At 41.3% G+C, this 20,057-nt stretch overlaps 1 protein-coding gene across 2 annotated transcripts in view; it reads left to right on the plus strand.

Moving 5' to 3' along the window:
• Window positions 1-20,057, plus strand: part of dock1 (dedicator of cytokinesis 1) — a 455,553-nt gene that overhangs the window by 41,431 nt on the left and 394,065 nt on the right. For both annotated transcript variants that reach the window (XR_013934788.1, XM_080454394.1), the window contains exons 2-9: window positions 4,393-4,476; window positions 4,992-5,032; window positions 6,061-6,116; window positions 8,571-8,667; window positions 10,630-10,778; window positions 13,103-13,238; window positions 16,408-16,565; window positions 18,614-18,695. Coding sequence is in view for 1 of the 2 variants with exons in the window: in XM_080454394.1 (XP_080310520.1) it covers window positions 4,393-4,476; window positions 4,992-5,032; window positions 6,061-6,116; window positions 8,571-8,667; window positions 10,630-10,778; window positions 13,103-13,238; window positions 16,408-16,565; window positions 18,614-18,695 (803 nt within the window). In the remaining variant the exon portion in view is untranslated. The remainder of the gene's footprint in view (window positions 1-4,392; window positions 4,477-4,991; window positions 5,033-6,060; window positions 6,117-8,570; window positions 8,668-10,629; window positions 10,779-13,102; window positions 13,239-16,407; window positions 16,566-18,613; window positions 18,696-20,057) is intronic.

The raw sequence follows: 20,057 nt of genomic DNA on the forward strand, positions 1-20,057 counted from the left end.
AAGTGTCTGATGAGGGAAAGCGTGTCACTGTGTTGTCGTTACCGCTTGACCTTGGACACGCCAGAGGAGACGCTGACAATACATTGTTGTACACACGCCAGTGGTGGAAGAAGAAGTACTCACAATGTTTTACTTTAAATACAAGTATTAATACCATAATGAAGAAAATAATCTGTTACAAGTAAAATTTTGGTATTCAACATTTTCTTGAGTAAAAGTACAAAAGTATTGGCTTCAAAATATACACTGAAAGTACCAAAAGTAAAAGCACTCATGCCGAATGCTAAATTTCACAGCTTTACAAAAGTATAAAAACAATTGGCTATTGGCTAAAATGGCTATTTTCAAGGTGATGTGGTTAATGTATGTTTTGCAATTATCTCAATCTAGTAACTAGTAACTAACGTTGTCAAATAATCATAGTGAAGTAAGAAGTACAATATTAGATTTAGTGGAGGAATACATTGTAAATACTCCAGTGAGAAGGGCCCACATTATCCTAACCCACACACTATTAGGGGTGCAGCAGCTAATCAAACTAAGTGATTTAATCAATTATATATAACAAATAATTGATAATTTAAAACTGGACAGTCCTACACCACTGATATTTAGTCAAAAAGTGCAACATTTACATAACGATATGCCCAAAATAGGACACCAGGTTGAAAGTGGTTCCTTAATTGCCAATACAGATGTCATCCAAAAACTCAAACAATGTCCGATATGTCAGCCCAACGGCTATATGGGTTTGGCTCTAGTTAGTACACAGTGGAAGTGCAGCAACATTGGAGAGAGAATAGAATAGCCCGCATTCTCCAGATACTTGGAGAAAATGGAGGTCACAGAAGCCATTACTCATTTGCTGTACCCGGCGCTCGTATAGCCAGAGTAGAAGAGAAAAATGATCATGGCCACGCCGAGGTCCAACCAGGGCCAGCTACTTGAAATGTAGAGCTGCACAAATCTGATCTGGTGGAGGTTTTCTTTTTTTTGTCGGACCACCCCTACTCGGGGTCTGGTGTTATGCTCGTAGGAGTTCTGGGGAAGCAACATCGAAATTAATAACTGAACTTTTCCTGTGGGGAAAGTGCTCAGGACTTGGAGCTGCACTATGAATTTAATATTTTCAATTGGCAACGGCTACATTAAATCAGGGTTTATCAAATGTTTTCATGTCAAGAACCCCCAAATAAATTAAGTATTTGGCCATATATTTTTTGCCAGGGAAACCCATAAAAGTTTTGTGTTATTATTTCAAAAACGTTCAAAAATATTTCAAAATTTTCAAGATGTTTTGAAAATAGCAGATCTACAAGCTCAGAGCGTGTCAATATCTTGTGAGCTTGTACAGTAGATCAGTTAGAACAGCTATTTTATGGTCTACAGCTATGGCTATTTGTCGCTAACGCTCACCCTGGACTAGTCTACTCTCACAGCCAATAACAACTTACAATTTAGGCATTTTGCAGACGCTCTTAAAGGGCCATTTCACCCCTGGAAGAAGTTTTCGGTCTTTTAATGAAGTTTAGGAGTCAAGAAACAAGATCCTGGGTTTTTTTTGGTGAATAATCTGTGTTTTTAGATATCTAGTAATCTTCGCATTCTTCGTGACGTTATTTGCGTCATGAGAGATATGTCTCATTCCTTTCCGCACTACATGTTGTCTTGACGCGTCTCAGTCAGACCAGCTCCAAACGACAGCCCCCGTAACACTTTGTTCAACCTTCTTTCGCCACTCGGCCACTCCCATTAGCTGCGGCCAGCGGGCAAACCCCCTTGCAGAGTGAGGCATTACTTTACCTGAGTTATCTTCTTATAGTTGTACTTGAATGTTGACATGAAATAATAATCCTGTGTAGTGTTTCATAAGCGCAAGCTTGAAAAAAAAATACAGCGTGGAGTGGCAGCGCTGGTAAACAAACACCGTCGCAAAGGCTAGGATCATAATACCAAGGATTCGACAGTGATGTCAATACTATGCGACACGGAAGTAGAACACCAGAAAGATACCAAGGATGTCCCAGTGATATGACATCACTAACGAATCCTTGGACATATATGTAACTAGATAAACGTGCGCGAGTACAGCCAGTGTTGCCAGATATTGTGAGAGAAATAAGCAGCCAGGTCTATGGAAACAAGCCCAAAAGAAGATAACTAGGCCGAGAGCACTTTACCTAGACATGGGATATTATATATTTGAAAATTGCCGATCTACAAGCTCACAACGCTTCGCGACCCATTGTGAGCTTGTAGATCTGCTATTTACAAAAAAATCTTGAGGGGGAAAAAGTGCAAAATGTGGATTTTTTTTTTTTTTTTCATTTACTTTTTATTGGATTTTTCAGAACATGAAAACAAACATACACAAAAAAAGAAAAGACTAGCACATTACTAACAAACAAACCGAACATACAAAACATACAAATACAAACATATAAGGGGAAAATGTGGAATATTTTTGACACATATTTGTTAGGGGCTCCCTGGCACAAATTATAATTTCAGATGGGGGTCTGTGGAAAAATACATGAACATGTTTGAGAACCACTGGTTTAAACAACAATCAAAACATTTGGAAACAAGCCCAAATATCAACTACATTTTAGAAAGAAGCCGCTTATAATAAGCAGACATGGCGACACTGGCATGCTGTTTGGATGTTATTGTTGGAGATCACACCCACATGGAACCTCCCCTGCCACAAGGCACCAAAGCATTCTGGGAGTTGAAGTTATAGGCAGTGATACGCTGTGGTCCCCCCTGTGGTCCCCCCTGTGGTCACCCCTGGAACTTCTTCCAGGGGTGAAATGCTCCTTTAATGAATCCATAGCGACTTACAGTAAGCAAGGACAACCCAAGGTAATACATCAAATGCATAGAAATAGTAATCTAATAATAAACTCATACATAAGTAAACCAAGAACCTATCATCAGTAGGGATGGGCAATATTATCGATATCACGATATTTTATTTCGCGATACTGTATCGCGATACTGTATACTGTATCGCGATAATTTTTTTTTTTTTCAGATACAGGCTTTATGAAAAACATTCAAAGAACCTATCACAGATCTGCAGCTACTCAATATGTAGTGTATATATAAACAATATGTAGTTGTGATATATGTATATATCGCAATATATCGCAATATATCGCAATATATCGCAATATATCGCAATATCGTGATACGACCCAAGTATCGTGATGCGTATCGCAATATAATCGTATCGTGACCCAAGTATCGTGATACGTATCGTATCGTGAGATTGTTGCCAATACCCATCCCTATCAGCCTGTACATTGAAACTATACACACTATACTGTAGGATGCCAGGTCAACAATGACCTACTGTAGCATCTGTCTACATAACATGCTATCTAAGTTACATTTTAGCCTTTGCATAATCCTGCAATGTCGTCAAGGCTAGGTCAAGTGCTGTGGCACTCTCTTAGTTATCTGCAAAAGGGGAAGTTGAGCGTTGCCATGTTGTGTTGACATTGTGACTGTAAACAGCGTGACATTCGCTAACATCATCGCTGGTCTCTCCATCACTTTTCTATGCGTTAAGTGGGTGTTCCAATGTTGTTGATATCACAGCCCTCCTCCGCTGTGGCTTCTTGGCCCATCCATCCATGAACATGTCAGCTCTGCGTGGGCAGGTGCCACTTCTACCATACTGCAGTTGGGTGGCAGTATTAGTAAGTGGCTCAAGGGGAAGAGAGAGAGAGTGGCCATCTTGGCCACTAGAGACTGGAGATCATCATTTTCCGCCGTAGCGCCCAAACTTTGGAACGAGCTTTCACCACGTGTTAGAGAGCGTCTCAAACCCTGCCTGTGTTTAAATCACGTTTGAAAACTCAGACTTAGAGGTGCTGTTTCCACTAGGCATTATACGTTGTCCTGTTTATTGTGTATTGTTTTGCTCTTGTATATTTTTGTATTTCTTTGTTACTGAGTGTACAGCACTTTGGTTCAACACTGTTGTTTTAAATGTGCTCTAGTATAGATAAAGTGGATTGGATTCGATCTTGGAATCTGAAGGTTCAAGATTCGACTCCCAGATCCTCCTCCTGGCTGTGTGTCGGATGTGTCCTTGAGCAAGCCACTGAACCCCAACTGCTGGCGATGACAGATCGGTGCCTCCGTCATCGGTGTGTGAATGTGTGTGTGAATGCGTGAACGTGAAGTATATTGTAAAGTGCTTTGAAGGCTCAGAAAGACTAGAAAGACGCTATATAAATGCAGTCCATGTACCATTTACTGTGCGCGTTGCCATGCCAGACGATGACACGCATTCGGATCCCGCACCAAGGGATCCCGCTACTTTATTGCACCCCCCCGTCGTCCTGTAATAATTGTCTCCTCCCTTCTTCTCCCCTCCAGCGATCTACAACTACGACGCCCGTGGGGACGAGGAGCTGTCGCTGCAGATCGGAGACACCGTGCACATTCTGGAGACATATGAAGGTGAGGAGACCGGTATTAACAGCAATTATAAGCACAGACCTTCACACAGGAATCAGAATCAACTTTATTGTCACATCACAGATTTACAGGTGTGAAGGTGTGGGTGAAATTCTTTTTTCGGGGCCAGCTCCATCATTTGTAGTTTTCAGGAAAAACGGGAGGTGAACAGAGACAGGCCTGCCTTTATTGGTGAACATTATTGAAAGCGATTAGCGAAAATAGCCAATCTACAAGCTCACAACGCATCACATCGTGAGCTTGTAGATCTGCTATTTATGCTATTCCTAGTCTGGCAAAGTATATGCTGGATTAAGTGGTTAAATCTATATATTTGAAGCATTCATGTGGCATCTATCACCCTCTGTAAAGTCCTCTCATGAAGCTTTAGATAATGTTGTGAGGAAACAGACTGCTGTTGTGTGTGTGTGTGTGGGTTGCTGAGTGGCCTGTTTGTATTCTGTATATGCACGCTATGTCTGAACAGGTAGCTAACTAATGTTCTATTCCGCGCCCAGGATGGTACCGGGGACACAGGCTGAGAAGAAAGTCTAAAAAGGTGAGTGGCTATTAAATTGAGGCTTCGCACAGTCAAAATTACAGACTAGAAGGTTATTTTGCTCCTTATCGGGGAGCATAAAGTTTCTAGTGTTTGTTGTTTATTTCAGTTCAAGTGAAAAGAATAGCTACAAACGTCTCATTCTTATGACTCTTTTCGACTAAAAGAACTAAGTGAACCTATACAGTATTTAGCAGTTTCTGGATTTGTTTCCAGACGCTACGGCTCGGTGTCGCATAAGGTTCGCAGAACCTGATTGGACCCTGCTCAGGAGGTGGCACTAACCATGAGCTCAGTCTGATAACTCAACGAATAGATTGAGACCAATAATAGCCTGAGAACATTTTATTTATAAAGTGTGAATCCAAGTGTAAATATTATATTTGATCTTGGCGTTCAGGCTCTGCTATACATTACTCCCTGCTCAGCACATTAGCAGACAACCATTTAAGAGTGGGGAGATATACATCTATAACCCCCCCTCGCCCCCCCCCCCCCCCCAGGGGGAGAACATAACCCTACTGGTGGTGCTGGGGTGGTGGTATCGAGCAAACAATGCACATGATACAACATCAGTGGCAGCATTGACCAGTGTTGGACTCAGGAGAGTAATATGTTACTTATTACATATTACTCCTTAAAGTAATAATATTATATTACTTATTACTTAGAATCAAGAGTAATATATTATATTACATATTACTTTTATATTACATATTATAGCTAAAATAGCCGATCTACAAGCTCACAGTGTGTGACATTGACTTGCTTTTTTGAGCTTTTACATTGCCTATTTTTTCTTTTCCATGATTTTTTTTTAATGAACGTACCTCCTCCTACAGGGGTGGTTCTGGTTATAATGCAAACGTTTAAAACAATCAGACCTTTCAAAGGTTGTCTTAAAGTTTCAGCTTATGGAAAGTTCTGGGTTACCCTTCATAGTGGAAAAGAGACGTTATTGAGCCAGAACAGTATAGTGTAATAAATGATGCTTCATGCTTGTCTTGTGTTCTTTTCTTTTCTTGCAGGGCATATTTCCAACCTGTTACATTCACCTTAAAGAGGCCTCAGTCGAGGGCAATGGGTCAGTAATTTTCTTATGAGTTATGCCTTGAAATGAATCATGTGCAGTGGTGGAAGAAGAAGTGCTCAGACTTTTGTACTTAAAGTAGTTCACCCAAAAAATTACATATTTTCTATCAATTACACACCCCATGAAGCCTTGAATTTGTGGATATTTTTTAAGTATTTGTCACATTACAAAGCCAATCATTTGATGACCAGAAGAAAGATGCTAATGTCTCCGGTCGTTAAATTATTGTCTCAGGAATACGACAAAAACTAAATAAATCTCCATGAATTCAAGGGTCTCTGAGGTGACTAATAGATAGAAAAAAAGTCCTTTTGGGGGTGAGCTATCCCTTTAAGTTAATGTATCAGTACCCTTATATAAAAAATAATCTGTTACAAGTAAAAAGGTTCAGTGTTAAAAATGTTTCTTGAGAGAACGCACAGAAGTTCTGGCATCACAATATACGTACTTGTTTGTAGATCTGCTATTTTTAGCAAATAGAAATGGCAAAAGAAATGTTGATGTCCTCACAAGCAGTGGTGTAAAGTAACTAAGTACATGTACTCAAATACTGTACTTAAGTAGAATTTTGAGGCACTTTTACTTTACTTTAAATGTGAGTAGTTTTTCCACCACTGGCGCTAGCCCTGACTCACTATTACCGCCGTGGTTTTTGATGGATGTCTCCTTCAGTTCCTCCTGCCTGCACAACACCAAAGAGAGAACAAAATAAAACCTCAAACGCTAAATCACTGACTTCAACAGTAAGCCTCAAGGATCAGACAAATAAGAACAGATACCGTTTTATTATCATTTGCTCTCAAAGGATGTAGCCATCATGGTGTTTAATTAAGGATTAAGGATTAATTGCAATTTATTCAGAACCCGACTTTTGTAAAAAAAATATATATTCAGGCCTCGGTTGAGGATGCATAATATATCGTGTTATTGTAGAATTTGCAGTGTTAATTTGCAATTAATGTTCATAATTAAGTAAAAAATGGCCCAAAAAAAGTTAGGTGGATAGATGCAAAGACATGTGATAAATTAATTTTACTCCCAAATCACTGAGGCAGAAATTATATTTCTACCCAGGGAGCCTTACTTACATTACTCATCAATCATCGTTGTTGTCAGGCAGAAACCTTGTATCTCCACTTTTTCAACTTTGAATGTTTTTCCATAAATTAATGCCCTACCTTGTTCTACAAGAGTGTAGAGCAAACGTAGCGTTGCCTCGCTTAGATCTGCTATATTCTGCTATTTCTGAAAAAAGATGTACGGTGAAAGTGGTTCACCCCCAAAATGACTTTTTTTCTATCGATTAGTCACCCCATGGAGACTTGAATTCATGGATTATTTTTGTTTTTGTCGCATTCCTAAACCAATAATTTGATGACCGGCAGCGGTTCTGGTAGGAGACACAAAGTCTCCTCTGTGTCTCCTACCGGAACCGCTGCCTACCGGTCCGCTGGTCATCAAATTATTGGCTAAGGAATGCGACAAAAACTAAACAATATCCATGAATTCAAGTCTCCATGGGGTGACTAATCGATAGAAAAAAAGAGAGAGTTGGGTGCACTATCCCTTTAATGCCTGAGGCAGATTAAAAAAAGATATATTTAAAAGTATATTTTATAAAAACTTGTCTTGCTATATCAGTGGTTCTCAAACTTTTTCTTGTCAAGGACCCCCAAATTGTTTTGCTTGATTGATATAGTTTGCACAATATTCTGTTAAAATAAATTATGCAGGAGCCAAGAATGTGAATAATACGTCTCACACTAGAGTGAGATTAACTTTCATAAAGCACATGTTCAGGTGTCAGAATAGTTTAACTACAGTGTGAAACACACTGAAGCAGAGCTAATTCTCCTCATCTTCTTCACCCGGGATGTTTCAGTCTGACAGCTCTTTATAATGACTCTGCTGGGGATGCTAATGACTTGGATGTTATGGGTAGATTAATATCCTCCATATTCAGCTAAATGTCCACCAGCTTTAGCTCATATTGTAACATATAAAATACGCTGTCACTTTAACTTTGGGGCTGAGAACATCCTGGCCCTTAACGCCTTACTCTGCGGGTTTGGGCGGCCCCACACCCCAGTGTGACGTAAAAAGAGGGAAATGTCCACTTTGTCAATATGGTAATTTTTACACAGTGGTTCTCAAACCTTTCCCATGTCAAGGAACATATAATAAAATATTTCGAATTTCTAATATTTTTTTAGATTTTTAGAAAATAGCAGATCTACAAGGTTGCGATGCAACACGTTGTGCGCTTGTAGATCAACTATTTTCTAACAGCTATTTGTATATAGGGTTAAAGTGGTTATAAACATATACATAAGTCAGCAACACAATGTACTGTTCACTGATGTCACAAAGACATCATTCACATTAACTTAAAAGCCACTGAATGATGTTCTTCCTGATGTGTGTGTGTGCTTGTTGCTCCTCCAGGCAAAAGGAGACGATCATTCCCACAGAACTTCCTCTGGTCACGGAGGTCACCACCACGCTACGAGAGTGGGCGTCCATATGGAGAGAGCTCTACGTGGTGAGTATACATACATACACCTGTGTCTGTCTGCAACCACCGCTGAGGACTATAGGCACAGTGGTGGATACTATATACATTTCGGCCATTTGAAAATAGCCGATCTACAAGCTCACAATGCGTCGCGATGAGCTTGTAGATCTGCTTTTTTCAAAATATTTTTTTATACATTTTGAACTTGTGAAATGTGACATTCTGCATAGTTGGTACTTTTACTTTTGGTACTTAAGTACATTTTGATGCCAATACTTTTGTACTTTTACTCAAGTAACATGTTGAACACAGGCCTTTTACTTTTATTTAAGTAAAACATTTGAGTAATTTTTCCACCATTACCAATAAGCATAATATTCTGATATATTTAAAAATAAAAATATGACTAACTGGGTAGCCGTTGACATACCTAGTGAGGAGGACAGACAGACAGACAGACAGACAGACAGACACTGCAACATTGGCAGATACTATATGTTGTGTTGCATGCAACCAAACCGCAGCTGTGTTGGTGGATGCTTTGGCGGAAACCACACATCTACACATCACATATACATTTTGAACTTGTGAAATGTGACATTCTGCATTGTTGGTACTTTTACTTTTGGTACTTAAGTACATTTTGATGCCAATACTTTTGTACTTACTAAAGTAACATTTTGAGCACAGGCCTTTTACTTGTAACAGAATATTTCTACTTTTATTTAAGTAAAACAATTGAGTACTTTTTCCACCACTGCCAATAAGCATAATATTCTGATATATAAAAAAAACTGGGTAGCCGTTGCCATACCTAGTGAGGACAGACAGACAGACAGACAGACAGACAGACAGACAGACAGACAGACAGACAGACAGACAGACAGACAGACAGACAGACAGACAGACACTGAAACAGTGGCAGATACTGTCTCTATGTCGTGTTGCATGCAACCAAACCACAGATCATGTCGAGTTGCATGCAACAGTCATCTAACAGACAGCTGTGTTGGTGGATGCTTTGGCAGAAACCACACATCTCTCAACCGCATCTAAATAAAAGCCACTGTGGTAGATCACATCACGCTAGCGCATTTGTTTTATACCAGAGTGTGTGTGTGTGTGTGTGTGTGTGTGTGTGTTCGTGTTTGTACTGCATGTTTGTATATGTGGGTGTGTGAGCTGTTCACACACTCTTCCTTCCTGTCTTTTCTTTCTCCGTGTTTGAGTTACTGTCATCATAACTCATGGTGGTGATGATTATAGATAGACCTTTATTGATCCCCGGGGAAATTCTGTCTCCTCTGTTTCCATGTATACGCATTGGATTACAGTTCTCAGTCGTCACGAGACTCGCGACCGATTTCAGTTTATTTGAATTCCATAGAAGCCAGCATGTCTTCTATGGAAGCATGTTGCGCAGCGAAAATAGCCGATCTACAAGCTCTCAATGCGAGCTTGTACTGTAGATAGGCTATTTTCGGTCATTCGTTTAACCCATTCAATCCGGGAACGCATCTCTGTCACTCTAGATTTCTTTGGGCTATTCAAAAATAGAAGATATACAAGCTCATAGCGCGGCACCGAGTGCCGCGCTATGAGCTTGTAGATCTGCTATTTTTGAAAAAAAATATCGTGAAAATGTGTGCAAATCTTTGAATAGGATATATACATTTCTAACTCAAATCTTTGCTTCTGGGGGGGTCCCTGGAACAAAAATTGAGATGGGGGTCCACGGACAAATGCATATCATTTTGGGGGTCCTTGACATGAAAAAAGTTTGAGAACCACTGATATTACAGAAACATGAGTAAAAAACTAAACAAAAAAGAAGATATTAGAACCCCCCAGAAGCAAAGATTTTAGTTAAAAATGTTCGCTTTAAAAAACATATATTTTCAAAGTTATGCACACATTTGTCTGACTTGACTGTCTCTCTTTTTTTCTGTCTTTGACTCATCCCGTCTGTCCATGTTATCCCGACCACAGGGGGACAAGCGCGAGATGTTCAACTCCGTCCGTGACATGATCTACTGTCTGATCGAGTGGCGCTCCCAGATCCTGTCGGGAACCCTCCCACAGGACGAGCTGACGGAGCTCAAACAGAGGGTCACGTCCAAGATCGACTACGGCAACAAGTACGGCATGATCCACTATTATTCCAGGGCACATCATAATAGGCGATGATGATTGAGTGAAAATAGACCCAACATTCTGCAAAAAGAAAAAAAAGCAGATTTATACAGGCTCATGACACGTTTTGACAATGTGACGCGTTGTGAGCTTGTAGATTGGGCTGTTTTCTGCAAAGAGATTTGTTATAGAGGGGAAAAGGAGGGGCCAAGTACAGACCCCCGCGGGGACTCCGGTCAAGGAAGTATATTAGGGTTTAAAGGACGACTTCACTCATCCTTTCCTTTCCTGGAGCTGCTACTTTGTGTGAATATACTTTATCTTTAGAAATGTTTAAGTGAAGAAGCTTCAGCGTCGCCAGGACCCCTTTTCGCTGTTTGCATCCATCCCAGCACACTCTCTCTCTCTCTCAGCACCGGGGCCTGCAGGACGCCCGCCTTTTGTTGGAATAGGTCAGTGGCGGCGTCAGTCAATAGAAAATGACAGGTCATCGCTTAGCCATAGGACATACCGTAGGGATTTAGCCAGTGGCACGTTGCACTGCGTTCCATCATGAGATAGATGACAGCGGAGCTGCTGCTGTGTCTGCAGTGGACCCAGTGGAAAATCGCTAGAAAATGAGAACAATGTTTGGTGTAAGGCCCCCCCCCCCCCCCCCCCTCTAGCTCACTGAGATGAAACTTTGGGAAACTTTGAACCTCTGGCCAGGCCCAGGTTGGAGAAAGTAGGGGAGTGGCGGCGAGGTTGATGCAATATGTTGGATGTAACCCATTAAAACTGGGAACGCATCTGTGTAACCACTTAAACCATTATTTTATACTTTGACTATTCAAAAATAGCAGATATACAAGCTCATAGCGCGGCACAGAGTCAGTGCGTCAGTGATTAAAACCAGAGAAATACAACACTAGCTATATCACAATATATTACAATATCCAAAATCTCAGACGATGTCTAGCCTCATTGCCCACCCCATGCAGTGTTGATTTCGTCGACTAAAACTATGACGAAAAATTTACCTTTTTTCACTGACGAAAACTAAATAAAAACTAAGCTATGATGACTAAAACTAAGACTAAATATATTGCCAATTTCTTCAACAAATAAAAACTAGACTAAAATGGGAGAGACTAGTGGAGAAGAGATCCAGTAGAACTAGGACAAGTCATTTTATGTTTGGTTGCGCTCAGGTGTTGCGCTCTGAAAATAGCAGATCTACAAGCTCACAACGCATCGCAGCTGTGAGCTTGTCAATCGGCTATTTTCAGCATGCAACCAAGTGTAAAATCAGCCATTACGACGCCATCAAGGCACCGCCAAAATACATTTTAGTCGACTAAATCAACTGTAGATTTAGTTGACTAATCTTATGATATTTAGTCGACTAAAACTTGACTAACAGTAAAACATTTCACATGACTAAAATATGACTGAAACTAAATGGAATTTGATTCAAAAGACTATAACTTAAACTGAATAAAAAATTGCTGTCAAAATCAACACTACCCCTATGCAAGAGTATATGTGTGTGTGCGTGCATGAGTGTGTGACAGGTATAGGTGCAGCTATATAGGAGGAACATTTTTCTCTCTAAAAGGCTGTATCTGCCGTGGTTAAACACTCTGGATGTTACTATGCATGCATGTGCCAAACAGTCCTGGCTAGTAGCCATGCATTATGCATATCTCTCGCTCTCCCTCTCTCTTCTTGTCTGTCTCTTTGTCTGTCTGTCTGTCTCTCGCTCTCTCTCTCTCTGTCCATCTCAGCCATCTCATCGTCCTTAACCCATTAAGACCGGGGACGCGTCTGTGTCATTTTTAGATTTCTTTGGGCTATTCAAAAATAGCAGATATACAAGCTCATAGCGCGGCACCGAGTGCCGCGCTACGAGCTTGTAGATCTGCTATTTTTGAAAAATGTGTGAACATTTGTGAACATCTTTGAATATATGTTTTTTTTTAAGCGTTAGGATTTAGGATTTTTTTTTTTTTTAAATCGGCCTCAGGTCTTAATGGGTTAACTGTGCTCTGGCCTGAGGCCAACCTGTCACATCTGCCCTTCAAACGAGCCAACGCTGTCACACCCCTGCTGCCATGCTGCACTGCCACCATCCTGCTCTCTCTCCTCCCTTTCTGTCTGTCTGTCTCTCACTGTCGTTGTCCTTCTCCGTGTCTCCCTCTTCCTTTGTTTTTATACACACACACACACACGCACACACGCACACACACACTTAACACTCTATCTGTCATGGCGTGCCTCCGTTTTGACAGCTCCCCAAAAGTCAAGTTATTGTTGTCATTGTGGTTGCCTTTGTTGTTTTGCTCCTCAGGTATCTGGATTTAGACCTGGTGGTGAGAGATAAAGACGGCAACATCCTGGATCCGGAGCAGACCAGCACCGTCAGCCTCTTCCGGGCCCACGAGGCCGCCTCCAAGCAGATAGAGGACCGCATCCAGGAGGAGAAGGTACGTACGGCTGTCAAACCCCTGTAGCGACTCAGTTAGACCTTTTTTGTGCCGTAACGGAAAGCCTGTATGTGCAATTGTGTTTTTTTCGACGTTCGTGCAATACCACGTGTCAACCAGTAGGGGTCCTATACCGCCCTCAGGATGCACATTTCTCAATTAAAGAGCCGTGTAGACCACAACCACAAAACAAGAGCAGAATCCATATTATATACCGCATCTCGTGAAAGACACGCCAAATAGGGAATTCCCCCTGTGCAGGCCTGTCACAATTATTAGATGGTAGTCTTATCGCACACCAACGCTCAAGACAACATCTGAAGGCACACCTGTATTCACAGCGAAAATAGCCGAGCTACATGCTCACAGCGTTATGAGCTTGTGGATTTTTTTCGCTGTTTCTGCGAGGAAAAATATGTAATTTCAAAGAAAACTAATAAAATAGGTTGGAAGTGCATACAAATATTTGCCTCTGTATTAGATAATGAGTGCACACGAAGTACTGATATGATAAATACATAAATAATTCATAACTTCATGTATAGTTGCATATTGTCTCTGTCGGGTGGAAACCTCATATCTCCCAAAACTGTTACTTTTCAGGATTCAAATAAAAAAATCACACCCAGTGTGAGTAAGCGGTGCCTACTCTGTTTGATGAGTGTGTGCTGTCATTCAGTTGGTACAAATCTATTTGATGTGTGGGCGCTGGCATTCAGACGGTACTACTCTATTTGATGTGTGGGTGCTGGTATTGAGGTGGTACTAAAAGAGTATTTGTACAGTTTTTATCAACTTTTAAGTATTTTTACTCATTTTAAGTATGTTTAAGTATTTTTACTCATTTTAACAACCTTTAGTGGTTTTACTCATTTGAGTACTTTTACTCAATTTAAGTACTCTTAAGTATTGTTACTCAATGTATTTACTTTAAAGTATTTTTAGTCACTTTAAAGTATTTTTTACTAATCTTCCCAACTTTTAAGTATTTTTACTCTTTTTATCAACTTTTAAGTATTTTAATTTTTTTTTTCCAACTTTTAAGTATTTTTACTCATTTTGAGTACTTTAAAATATTTTTACTCAATATAAGTACTCTTAAGTATTTTTACTCAAGGTATTTACTTTTAAATATTTGTACTGTGTGTGTGTGTGTGTGTGTGTGTGGCACTGTGTCCTGTTTGTGCTGCAGCTGCTTATGCCGTGCTCGGACGGACGGACACGCAAACACACACGGTCAAATGTAGAGCGGCTGGCACCGCTAAAAATAGCTAAAGTTGCCCACCACCCAGAGGAAGGGAGGGAAAAAATCTGTAAAGTTTTGGTGACGGTCGGGCAGGGACGGCATCCCTACACTAGAATGTCAACTCAGCAGTATGTAGGGGCTCAACAGTATGTAGGGGTGCCGGGAGCGCCAAGCCGGTCTCATCTTATGTGACCTTCTCGTCCCCGGGGCGTCTGTTGCATATGCATGGGTAGTTGGGTACGGTACGAAACTCTCTCAGGTTCTATGTCATGAATAAGGATGCCGCGACCCTGCTGCATTTATCTGAAGGGCGTTCAGAAGATCAAACCATAAAAATATCACTGGCTCTCTTGAACTTTTTTAATTTCAACGACCCCCCAGTTTATTAGGCCACGGATAACCCCATGACTGCGGGTCCATTTGGTTCCATTTCTACGTTGCTCGCGTGACCAGGCTACTATTCCACAATCTCTGAATGCTATATAGAGGAACTACACCTCTTGGAAGCTGAGGAAGGAAGCTGTCATCTGTTAGTCATTTCCGTTCAAAATCTAATATATATATTGAAACTTTCATTTCCGCTAAGCAGCAAGCTATACAGTATAGATCTTTCGAAAATTGTTACTCAGTCACGGGAGGGGGATTGGGGGGACATCGACTTTACCCCGGGGTAGTTTTCAGCGTTTTCAGCGCATTTTAATATTGTGGTAGGCAACAGACTGGCTCAAGAAACTAAACGTCAGTTAGGGGTGTGCCGATATATCGTCCCGCGATATATCGCGATACGTTTTCGTGACGATATGTATCGTTTTGGGGGGAAAAAATATCGTTTTGATTTTTTTTTCCTTTTTTTTTCTTTTCTTTACAATAATAATAATCAGGCATGCAAACAGCCCCGAGGTGAAAAGGGTGACAACATGTTGTTTTTTTCCGGGTCAGGTGTCATACTATTGCCCTATTTGGATTCAAAACGGCTATTTTAGCTGAAAAGCTACAAGTTCGCATGTCTGAATAATGCAAAAACATAATTATTTGTTTGCATTTGCTTTTTTTTCCTCCCCCATATATTTTTCATAATAAAAAAGTGCGTATCGAAATCGTATCGAAGTTGTGAGCCAAATATCGTATCGTATCGTTTGGTGAAATTAGTGTATCGGCACACCCCTAGTGTCAGTCATTCAGCTGGGGACCCATGGAACCTCTCTCAAGGACCACAGGGGGTCCCCACTTTGCGAACCACTGTCCCATATTATTAATTCTGCGGGAACTGAGCTCCCGCCTCTGATCTTCAATGGAGAGCGACTGAAACTTTATATCCAGTTTTGCAGTTATACGAAGTTCATTTACCTTGCAGGAGAGGACACCGAAATGGCCCTTCGTTTTTATATGCTGCGGTTGTGGTCGGTGGCCCTCCGGAGTGCATCCCAAGGCCCATTTTGTTCAAACACACAGGCTGAGAAAGGCCGCCGGCCATTTGACGGGCTATAGCCAGCGAGGAGCCGTGGACAAAGTATTAAATCGTTGCTCTCGGGGCCGAGAAACCTTGTATCTCCATGCACATTTCAACTTTTAATATTGTTTCGTGAATTAATTCTCTACTTCACCGTACGAGAGTGAAAAAAGCAAAAAAAATCTGGATCTACAAGCTGGTCTATGAGCTCACAACAGGGCACATTGTGAGCTTATATATCAGCTTTTTCTGAAAGTGTTTAAAGTGTGTCTGTGGGATTTGTGAATATTGAACAAATGAAAAGTATTAAGACTAACACCAAGGCTTGTGACTAAATGCATTGGAACCTTTGGAACACAGGTTATTCTTTCCTCTTTTTCTGTAAAGTGTCCGTTCTGGACATGCATGTACAAGGTTTCTACCCGACAGCAAACTTAAATGCAGCACCTCTCTTGTTCCCCCCCCCCCGGCAGTCCCAGAAGCAGAATATCGATCTGACCAGGCAGGCCAAGTTCGCCTCCACCCCCTCCTTCGCTCTGTTTGTGACTCTGAAGAATGTGGTGTGTAAGATCGGTGAGGACGCCGAGGTCCTCATGTCCCTGTACGACCCTGTGGAGTCCAAGTTCATCAGGTACGCGCACGCACACACACACATGCACACATGCATGCACGCACACAAACGCACACACACACACACACGCAAGCACACACATTCACGCAAGCATGCACACACACACACACACACACACACACACACACACACACGCAAGCACACGCACAAACACTCACGAAAATAGCCATTCTACAAGGACACCCCTTTAAAAAACCACTGACCCCCATAAGATTTGTGTTGTTAAAAATGTCTTTTAAAAAGAAATAGCAGATATACGAGCTCACAACGCATTGCACTATGACACGTTGTGAGCTTGTAGATCTGCTATTTTTAGTGTGCGACACTGGCAAGGTATAAGTCAGTATATAAAAACAGTTTAAATCAACAAATCAAATCAAATCCAACGCCTAAAGTCTAAATACGGTACTTAATCCTAACCTCAACCTTAATCTTTTTTTATAATTGTAAGTAAGTTAACCATAAAACAACCATCTCTTTTGTGAGGACCAGGACAATTGTCCGCACAATGTCTATTTCTCAAATTCTACTATTCTTGTGGGCATATTTGGCACACACACACACACACACACACACACACACACACACACACACACACACACACACACACACACACACACGCACACACGCGTAATTCCCAGTAGTCCATACGAGAATGTGCCTGTGTACTGAAAACACAGCCAAGTAATACTCGGTTAGGATTTTCGTTTATTGTTTCCGGATTTGTGACAAGGAATTACATAATAATAGAGCAGGTCTAGCCGTGCCTGTCGGCGTTGTGTTCCAAACAACACGCCGTGAGGCTAGATTACGACTCAGCCCTCGCTCTGCTTTGAGCGGAGTCAGGGTCTCGTCTATGGTGGGATAATCTGGTTATTGAGGCTCTCAATGAGCCGTTTGCCTCACGCACAATCCAAAGGTCGAGTTATGTTTATTAATTTTTTTCTTCAGTGGTGGAATAAGTACTCGGATGTTTTACTTAAGTAAATGTAGCAGTACAATATAAAAAAACACTGTTACAAGTAAAAGGCCTGTATTCAAAATGTGAAGAAAAAAAAACACATAAAATAGCACACAGAATATACAGTATGAAACTGGTCTTAGTTAGACCCCTACCCCGGATAGACCCCTCTGCTTTGGATTCTTCTCTCAGGGCACCTTCTTGTCCTATATATATTGCTGTATAATATAAGGATCAAATCTTTGTTTCATGGTTGTTTGTGCAGTGTGTTATGTCTGAGGGTGGACAACAATGGAAACAAGCTACAGTTTTTTTGTGCATAGTTCACGCTCGCGTTTTATTAACACATTCCATGCCAGAGTTTAATCTCATAATGTACTCACCAGTGCCAGCGTTTTATTGTTGTTTTTTTGTTTTTTTCATGTCGCCACAGACCTCGCTAAATAAGTTAAAAGTGCGCGTTCATTTGGTTCTAAACACACAGCGGATCTGTGAGAAACGGCCAGCGAAAATAGTTTCCAAATCCGAGCCGCCATCTTGAAGATACAGCGGATCAACGCTAAACAGTGATCAGCGAGGAGAAAAACAACAACCGAGAAAATCGAGTTTTAAACAGGATCCCAGACAGGAAGCGGATACGATCGAAAAAAACGGAACCCGAATAATTCTGTTTCCGACCGGAAACGGAAATGGATAAAAAAAATTCGGAAAGTGCACCTGGGGCAATTTCAATGGGAATCGGCGGTTCGCGTAGATCTACGCGATTGGCACGTTGCGGCTTTAAATAGGTTCGCGTAGATCTACGCGATTGGCATTCAATGTGTTAATGAATGACACTGTTGTGACTTAAAAAAAAAAAACTGCCAATAAAGTATCCTACCTAAGTAAAAAGAATACTCGCATCCTTCAGCATTTGTCAAACCTTTTTTGAAAATTGCCTGATCTAGTTCGATCCGATCCGATGTTTGTAGATTGTCTATTTTCGAATAGCCGGAAATGTACATATTCGAGTAAAGTAACACTACTTCAACATTTTAGATTAGAACAGTACTTGTATTGTAAAGCGTTTTTCCCTTCTCCATCCCAGTGAAAACTACCTTGTGAAATGGTCCAGCTCCGGCCTGGTCAAAGACATAGACCAGCTTCATAACCTGCGGGCCGTCTTTACGGTAAGTCTGCACTTCGCCAGGCGCTATTGCATCTGTGTCCGTACGTGTGTACGTGCGTTGTCTTCATGTCCCTGTACGTCCCTATGGAGTGAAAGTTCATCAGGTACACGCAAACACACACACACACACACACACACACACACACACACACCCCCCCACACACACACACACACACACACACGTGTGTACGTGTGTACATATGTAAGAGCGTATGCAGACGTCTTTTCCTGTACGCGCTCGCCCCGTTAGTCCTCTAGCTGTTGATTCAGTCATGCTACGAGGGACGTGTGACGCGAGCCTTGTTTGCAAAGCCTCCCCGTATTTGTTAAGCATGCGTGAGACAGGGCTCAGCACGCCGTGTGTTTGTTTACTGAGCCACTCACCTCTCTCTAATGGGGACGCCCAAGGGCAGGGGTCCGCCTACGCCCCACGGAGGACCCCCTATTCCCACGCCCACGGAGGACCCCCTAGCCCCACGCCCACGGAGGACCCCCTGGCCCCAACACGCCTACAGGAAATATATCCGTGTTTGTACACAATCACAACGAGGGACAAAAAAATGGTGCAGCACCAAAAGTTTATCCTGTTAATGAAAAGGTTTCAGCAATTGATTTATTTCTTTGCTTAATAAACGCTCTGGCGAGGCGTTAAATCCACACAAAGTTTGGCCGGGGGTGTTTTGTCAACATCGGATCGAAACATGATACAGAATCTGATTGGTAATGCTTCTGGAAAGGGAAATGTTTACTTTTCAGACATTGCTTTTTTTTTGGTGGGTTGCCTCGAGGTAATCTAAAGAAAAGGAAGAGTCCGCACAACAAGCAGCATAACGCAGTCTGTTAAGTCAATACTTTTGACTGTTCAAAGCAGCAAACAAACACTGTTTCGAACCGCGACTGATCGTCCTCGGGTGAGCGTCAGGTGTCACCTGAGGAAAGACCAGTTAGTGCATTTATAGTTTGGAACATTAACCCAGACCGGGAACGCATCTGTGTCATTTTTAGATGTCTTTGCCTATTCAAAAATAGCAGATCTACAAGCTCATAGCACGAGTGCCGCGCTACGAGCTTGTAGATCTGCTATTTTTGAAAAATCGTGAAAATGTGTGCAAATCTTTGAATATATATATATTTTTTAAAGCAGACATTTTTAATTCAAATCTTTGCTTCTGGGGGGTCCCTGGAACAACATATTTTGAGATGGGGGTCCGCGGCCAAATACATTTTGGGGGTCCGTGTCATGAAAAAAGTTAGCAACATAATTTTTTTCAAAAAACTGTTAGGATTTAGAAGACATTCGTAGAATCAAAGATTTGAGTTAAAATGTTTGCTTTGAAAAATATATATTCAAAGATTTGCATAA

Source organism: Gymnoscopelus braueri (assembly GCF_963280865.1).
Source record: "Gymnoscopelus braueri genome assembly, chromosome: 17".
In the NCBI taxonomy this organism is placed as follows: domain Eukaryota; kingdom Metazoa; phylum Chordata; class Actinopteri; order Myctophiformes; family Myctophidae; genus Gymnoscopelus; species Gymnoscopelus braueri.